This window comes from Syzygium oleosum, unplaced genomic scaffold (assembly GCF_021117445.2).
Source record: "Syzygium oleosum isolate NSW1041296 unplaced genomic scaffold, Sole_v2.1 Sole_v2.24, whole genome shotgun sequence".
Classification (NCBI taxonomy): domain Eukaryota; kingdom Viridiplantae; phylum Streptophyta; class Magnoliopsida; order Myrtales; family Myrtaceae; genus Syzygium; species Syzygium oleosum.
Window position 1 is genome coordinate 3,391,013 of NW_026607508.1, and position 7,985 is coordinate 3,398,997.

Consider the following 7,985-nt stretch of genomic DNA (forward strand, 5'->3'; position numbering starts at 1 on the left):
TCTCTAAATCTTAAGAGCGAAGATAATCGCGGCCAATTCCAAGTCGTGAGTCTTAGCGATGCGCATGCCACTACTTTTCCGTGTTGCATTAATACGCATCCCAATCCCCTTAGCGATGCGTCACTATAGATCTCATATCCTCCTGAACCTGACAGGATTGTTAATACTGGGGCAGTTGTCAATCTCTGCTTTAACTCTTGGAAACTCCTTTCACACTTATCCGTCCATTCAAACCTCGTCTCCTTCTTTAGTAACCGCGTCAACAGCGTCGCTATTGCCGAAAACTTTTCCACGAAGCGTCTTTAATAACCTGCTAGACCCAAGAAGCTCTGAACTTCGATTACTATTGTCGACCTCAGCCAATTCATGACGGCTTCGATCTTCGTTAGATCCACTGCAATTCTTTCTCCGGATACCACATGTCCTAAGAACGCCACTCGATGAAGCCAGAATTCGCACTTACTGAACTTAGCGTAGAGTGCATGTTCCCTTAAAGTCCGTAGAACCTTTTCCAAATGTAACCCATGCTCGGCTGAACTCTTTGAGTATACCAAGATATCGGCTATGAACACGATTATAAACTGATCCAGAAATTCTTTAAATATCCTATTTATTAAATCCATAAAGGCAGCAGGGGCGTTTGTCAATCCGAATGGCATTGCTGTAAACTCATAGTGCCCATATCTCGTCCTAAATGCCGTTTTTGGTATATCCTCTTTCTTAATCCTCAGTTAGTGGTAACCCGTCCTCAAGTCGATCTTAAAAAATATCAATGCTCCTTGCAACTGGTCAAACAGGTTGTATATCCTTGGTAGTGGGTACTTATACTTAATGGTCACATGATTCAACTGTCTATAGTCAATGCACAACCTCAAAGACCCATCTTTCTTTCTCACGAATAACACTGGTGCTCCCCATGGAGACGCACTCGGGCGAATAAAGCCCTTATCCAGCAACTCCTGCATTTGGACCTTTAATTCTTTTAATTCTGACAACGACATCTTATAGGGCGCTTTCGAGATTGGTTCTGTTCCTGGGGCCAACTCAACCACAAACTCCGCTTCTCTATCCCGGCGACAATCCCGGCAATTCCTGAGGAAAGACATCGGGGAAATTGCGCACTACAGCTATGTCTTCTAGAGTCGGCTCTCCAGCCGTCGAATCAACTACAGTCGCCAGAAATCCTTGGCACCCTTCGTCTAACAGCTTCGTCACCTCAAGTGACGAGATCCAAGGGATCGAGGTTCCTCCTCAGTTTCCCACAAATTCGAATCTAGGATGTCCAACCGAATCAAATTGGATTACCCTATTACTACAATCCATTATAGCTTTCTGTTTAACTAACCAGTCTATACCAATAATCACATCAAAGTCATACATAGCTAAAACTGCCAAATCTATCCTTCCTTCCCTATCACCAATCACTATCTTACAATCAGGGCACCCAAACGCAATCAGCACTTTATCATTCAACGGAGTAGTCACACACAGCATAACTTCAAGAGGTTTCGACTCAATTCCAGACAATTTAACGAACTGCTCAGATATAAACGAATGCGACGCCCCCGGATCAAATAAAGCATATGCAGCATGCTCACAGAGAGATACCGTACCTGTGACCACGCCAGGCACGTCCTCAGCTTCCCTCCTCGCCATTGCATATACTCGTCCTTGGGCCGGCGGTCTATTCTGGTTGGCCGGTTGGACAGCTCCGAACTGATTTCTATTCCGGGGCGATGGTGGCAGCAGCGCAGGCGACCCAGCCTGTCTGTTATTGGGACATTTCCTGAATTGATAGCCTATTCCACCACATATAAAACACACTCCGCCCCTATTTGGGCAAGGTCCATTCCCATGTTTCCCTCCACATAATCGACACGAGGCGTTCTGACAGCGATTCGGCTTCCTGATATTTCTCTGAACAGGAGGGACGAAACGATTATTTCCCGTCATAGGTCTCTTCCCAAAATAACTGTAACAGCTTGAATTTCGATGTATTTCCGGGATCAATAAAATTGACAATATTTCGCATTTCATTTTAGTAAGTCTCGCCCAGAGCTGATCACTCTAGGAATACTAACCAAAGGGGTATGGCTAACTAGGAAGATGGTACGTGGACCAGGGACCCGATCGCGAACCGGACACCAACCTTGAGAAATGATGAGGGAATATTTCGGGCCAACGTGGGCCGATCTTAGGAAAAAGGACGGACTTGGTTTGGCCTAGGCCAACGATGTACAATCGGATCGCGGGTGATTCCGTACGTCCGAAAGTGCACGTGGCCAACCAGTCCCGAACTTGAACCGAACGATCGCGACCTCTGGAACTAGCGATAATTCCTCTCTTTCTCTCGGCGATCAAGACCGTCTCGACTCGAGTACCCCTAGGTCGATACGCGTAAACCATAAAATGCCGCCCGTTAGTCAGAGGCTTTAAAATTTGAAGTTTACCGAGTTGTGGTCACGAAATTGGACCCGGACTTCGGTGTCGATCTTCGAGGGCTTAAGAGGTTATTTTCACGATTCTGACGTCGTATTATGCTGGCCACACACATTTGGAGTTAGTGCGGTCGAAAAATGGAATTTCGACCCGGAAGTCAAAAATTACGATTTTGCCCCTCTGGACCCCGACGTTGATTCTGAGGCCGTATAAGATTATTTTTCGAGGCCAATGTCATTTTAGGGTGGCCACGCATATTTGGAGTGGTTACGGTCAAAAATTGGAATTTTGACCCGGAAGTGAAAAAAAAATATTATTTTATTCCTCCGGACTCGCAGCCGATTTTCAAGAGCTTAGGAGGCTATTTTTACGAATCCGACACCATTTTTGAGTGGCCACACACATTTGGGGTTGGTATGGACAAAAATTGGAATTTCACCCCAAGACCGGAAAAATGACCATTTTGCCCCTGGGCTATTTTTGGGTTCCGAATTTTGGGAATTAATTGGGATAAATAATATTGGATTTCCAGCTGAATTATTGGACCCAATTACCCTTATGCCCATCAATTATTGGATAGGGATGATTCAAGACCGTCGGATTAAGGGCATTTTGGTCAAATTTCCTGGATCGGCGACACGTGGCGCCCACTAAGCCCCTATATTTGGCCGATCTGACTAGCCCACTCTCTCTCCTCCCCCTCATTCGGTCCTCCTCGTCCTCTCCCGATCAGCCCCTCCTTCTTCGCCGGTTTCTCCCTCTCGGCCAAGTGTGGCCGCCGTACGCTGGAGCTCGCCGGACCGCCGCCGTGCTGCCGCCGTCCGCAGGTGCCGCGGCTCCTCCTGACCTCGCCTCACCACCATCCCGTCCGTCCCCCTTCCTCCCTCTCTCTCTCTCTCTCTCTCTCTCTCTCCCTTGTTTTCTCTCTCTTTGCCAAAGGAACGAAGAAAGCTTCACCGCCGTCGCGCCGGAGCTCGTACAGCCGAGCTGCTGCCGCCGTGACGCTTTAGCCATCCGTACGTCGCCGTACGTCGCCGTCCCCATACGACCGTCCGTACGCTGTCCCCGTACGCGTCCGTACGTCGCTGTCCGTACGCGTCGTCCGTACGCCGCCGTGAGTTGCCGCCGCCGATTTCGCCGTTCATCGGTAGTTGGCCGCCCGTTCCCATCGTCCTAATTTAGATTCAAGTGAGTGTACCTCCTAAACACGGATTAGGACTGATAGTGCGTTTTCTGGACTGGTTTGGGTACTATTAGTTGATATTGGGTGAAATTGGTGAACCGATTGGCGGAGAATATTGATATGTGGATTGTGATAAAATTATAGGCTGAATTGAAGGTGATTTTGAGGCCGAGGACGTGCCAAATAGTGGCTGTCCACATGGGATTATTGGCAGATCGAAATTGGCCAATTGAGGTCTATGTTGTCATATTGTCGGGAATTGCCGGATTGATTGATTGATGGCTGATTTATACTCAATTGTGATATGCCATGACGTGTGCTCGCGTGGTTAGAATGGTGCGGTATGTGATTGGCCAATTGTGGCTTGAATTGAGTGCCGAATTGTGAAGTGAATGTTGGGCACTGTGTGGTAACCTTGATTTGACTGAGTGACTGTGTTTTATTGATGCTCATATTGCACTATGTTGCATTTCATGGCCATGCATTGAGTATGCCGAGAATGAGGCGTGTGACGAAATTGTGCGAGAATGCGTGACTGCCATGAGCATGTGATCACTTAAAATACCCTGATGCGTTTTACGCGGGGTTCAGATAATAACTGGCTGTGTGTATGTGTGATCACAATTCGCCCTGATGCGTGTTACGCGGGGTGTGCCGTCCTGATGCGTTTTACGCGGGACGATGCCCGGTACGTCCGGAAGACGACCATCCTGATGCGTTTTACGCTGGCTCTGGTTCGTAAGGAGATCGGTGTTGCGCCTGATGCGTTTTGACGCGGGCTAGAGACACTGGGCCAGGAGCGTTTTCACGCTGGCCACGGAGTGTTGTGTTTAAGAAAAGAACCTGATGCGTTTTTACGCGAGTTGTAATAAATGATAAATTGAGCATTTGCTAGTGTGCCAGTGTGGGCTAGTGAGCCGAGACATGATTATGGCATGTCGACCACATATGCATGCATAGGAATGCATGGACTAGTGTGCGAATGTACGAGACTCGGTGAATGGCATGTGATACGAACACTGATTAGTGTGATCATGCGTATGACGTATGTATGAGAAGCGTGTTCGTGAATGTGAAGTGATCAGTGTATTGAAATGTCTAACCTGCAGGGTCAGCCAGGTAAGTGATCGGGGCCCGAGGGCCCAGGTCGGAGAATGATTGTGATTTGTAGTGCTATGTTGTTTGTGATATACCTGTCAGGAGATTGCATGTTAGCCTAGCCTAGGTTTAGGGGTTATACTCGCTGAGATTCTTCTCACGGTTGTAATAACCCACCTTTTCAGACCCCCAGCCCTAAGCATGCCGGTGCCGCCACCACTTTTTGCGATCCCTGTACAGATTCATCAAACGACGAGAGTCTTCCCCTCAGGGAATGGGGAAGCGTATGTAAGATACCGATCCATAGTGTTCGTGAATGTGGGTGAGTATTTTTATCAGCCTCAGGAGTACGTGGCATGGTGCCTCAGAGACGCGGATGGAAATATTGGGCGACCCCTCAGGACCTTCGACGTCCCAGTTGATATAGATGGGGTGATGATACCCCAGATGGCCGATGGCGAGATCATGGATCCCCAGATTGCAGACGAGCCTGTAGCCATGGATCAGGAGCCCGAGGTATGGTATGAGGACCCTGAGCCGATGGACGAGGAGGTTGAACCAGAGGCGGAGCCCATGGATCAAGACCAGGATGAGGACGGAGAAGTCGCTGAGGTAGGGTCAGATGTCGAGATAGGAGCTGAGGACGATGAGGAGTTAGGATGGTATCTGGACCCGGAGTTAGAGCTAGATTCAGAGGATGAGAGGATCGCGGCAGAGGCCATGGACTCGGAGGAGTCAGGGTCTAGTGAGGAGGCTTCCGAGGAGTCGTCAGACGATCCTACCGAGTCCTCAGATCTGGACTGGGAGCCGTAGTGCAGGGTGGAGTGATAAGCGTGGAGGCTGTTCCTTTTTTATGATAGTCCTCCCGGTAGGATCGGTAGACTTACCCAGCCATCTAGGCCCTTTTGTCAAACAGTGGCTGTTCTTGGTTTGATCTTTTATAGTTTGTTTTGTATATGTATATATTGTAAAAACAGCTTTCGTTAGTAATATATAAAGTGTATATATTTTAAGCTGTGTTGGTTATTGGTTGGCTATCCATTGTCTCGTACTAATATTATTGTCAGGGTTTGTTTATTTAGATTGCTTCCGCTTGTGCTTGTTCTCTGTTGGGCGTTGGGTCGGCGACGCTTCCTGGGACGTCGCACTCAAATCGACCTGTGGTGGGATGCTCGCGCTTCGTGGGGTACGGGGCGTGACATCCCCATTTGAATTGTTATCAGAGCAAGGTCAGCTCGGTCCAATTCAGTCGAAGCCTAGAGTGATAAGGAGCGATGAGACCTTGGGTAGCCAGTAGGTTGACCTCGTGTGCTACATGTATCTCCTGACAGCTTGTGATTGTGTTTGAATTGCTTGGTTGTTTCACCCGTAACGTGCAGGTGCGGCAGGACCTGAGGTGAGTATGTGAATCCCTTGGGTGGAGTGTTATGTTGTTAGACCGCATGCTGGCTGTTTGATTGTTGTTTTGATACCTGCCTAGGACTTAGACTGGGATAGATTGGGTTAAGTCTTTAATTCCTTCGTGGAATTATAGCAAGTAGTTGAATAGCTGGTATTGCAAGGATGAGTAGAAGAAGGGGAAAGGAACCCCAGGGTCAGTCTAGTACGGGAGGCCAAGAGGCCAGGGACCCCAGGTTCGATGAAGTGATGGAGACCCTACGAGAGATAGGGCATATCATGGGATTGCAAGCTCAAGAAAGGGCCGCAGCTTATGCCCAGGCTGCCGAGGCCGCGCCAATTGCTGGGAATGAAGGAAATCAATCCCAGCCAGGGCAGGCTCAACCAGTAGGGGTTAGGCAGATGCCCCAGTTAGTAGACCAATTCATAAAGTTGAAGCCGCCTAAATTTCATGGTCGTGGTGACCCTGAGATCGCACCGAGATGGGTGGAAGAACTGGAGAAAACCTTCAAGGTTTTGGGGTGCACTGATGAGGAGAAGGTAACATTGGCGGTTTATCAGTTGCAGGATGGCGCAAATGATTGGTGGAAGGCCACAGAAGGCAGAGTATTCCCTGAAGGAACGGCACCGACTTGGGCGATATTTGTTGAGAATTTCTATGAGAAGTATTTCTCGGAAAACGCCCAGGAAAAGAAGTTGATGGAGTTTATGCGGTTGCGCCAAGGTCAGATGACGGTTGACCAGTATGAAGCGGAATTTGCTAGGCTGGCGAAGTTCGCACCGACTATGGTGGAAAATCCGCGAGACAGAGCTCGAAGATTCCGGGATGGATTAAAGCCGGATCTTCAGAGTCTGATTCTGTCGCATGATATTAAGGATTATGGGGAGATATATAGACGGGCTCAGATTATGGAGCGAGATCAGCAGGAAAGGGCTGCCGCTTCGGGATCGCGATTTGCCCAGAATAGAGATAATCGCCGTTTTGGAAAGAAGCTAATGGTTGGCAATCGGCGATTTGTTCCCCCAGTTAGGTGAAATATAGGAAAGCCGAGCCCCCAGCCGAGTAGATTTGGGGCATGTTTCAGATATGGGAGTTTGGAACACCAGATTCGGAATTGCCCACAACAGCAGCCCTCAGGACCGCCCAGGTTGCCACCTTCGCGAGTTGGAAATCAAGCCGGACCTCCCCCACCGGCCAATCAAGGGCGACCACCAGCTCAAGGAAGGGTCTATGCCATGGCGCGCAAGGAAGCTGAGAATGCTCCGGGCGTGGTCACAGGTACGAATTCCTTATGTGATCATGCCGCTTATGCATTGTTTGATCCGGGGGCAACCCATTCTTTTATTTCCGAGCAGTTTATTAAGTTGGTTGGTCCGAAACTAGTATTGCTTGAGAATGTGCTTTGTGTGTCGACACCCATGAATGATAAGGTGTTAGTCTCTTTTGAATGCCCTGATTGTAAGATAGTTATTGGGGGTAAGGAAGAGAGTATCGACTTGGCAGTATTGGCCATGTTCGATTTTGATGTGATCATTGGGATGGACTGGTTAGTCCGACAGAAAGCTGTATTGGATTGCAGCGATAGGACGATCCAATTTAACCCAAATGGACGTCCTAGTTTTGTATTCCAAGGAAATCGAGGAGGAACCTCCATCCCTTGGATTTCCTCGCTGGAGGTGACCAAGTTGTTGGATGATGGGTATGAGGGATATCTGGTTAATGTTGTAGATCCGACAGTGACGGAACCAAAGTTGGAGGATATACCCGTAGTATGCAATTTTCCTGAGGTGTTTCCTCAGGAATTACCGGGTTTGCCGCCTGAGCGAGAGGTGGAGTTTGTAATTGAATTGGCTCCTGGGACAGAGC

The 7,985-nt window shown here is 48.7% G+C and overlaps 1 protein-coding gene across 1 annotated transcript; it reads left to right on the top strand.

The window, feature by feature from the left end:
• Positions 1 to 6,283: 6,283 nt before the first annotated feature.
• LOC130134827 (uncharacterized) lies at positions 6,284 to 7,153 on the top strand. The gene has a single exon (XM_056302529.1). The coding sequence runs from the start codon at positions 6,284 to 6,286 to the stop codon at positions 7,151 to 7,153; it is 870 nt and encodes a 289-aa protein (XP_056158504.1).
• Positions 7,154 to 7,985: the final 832 nt, after the last annotated feature.

Excerpts from the sequence above, each read along its gene's own strand:
- LOC130134827 (XM_056302529.1), top strand. The coding sequence starts at position 6,284 with ATGAGTAGAAGAAGGGGAAAGGAACCCCAGGGTCAGTCTAGTACGGGA.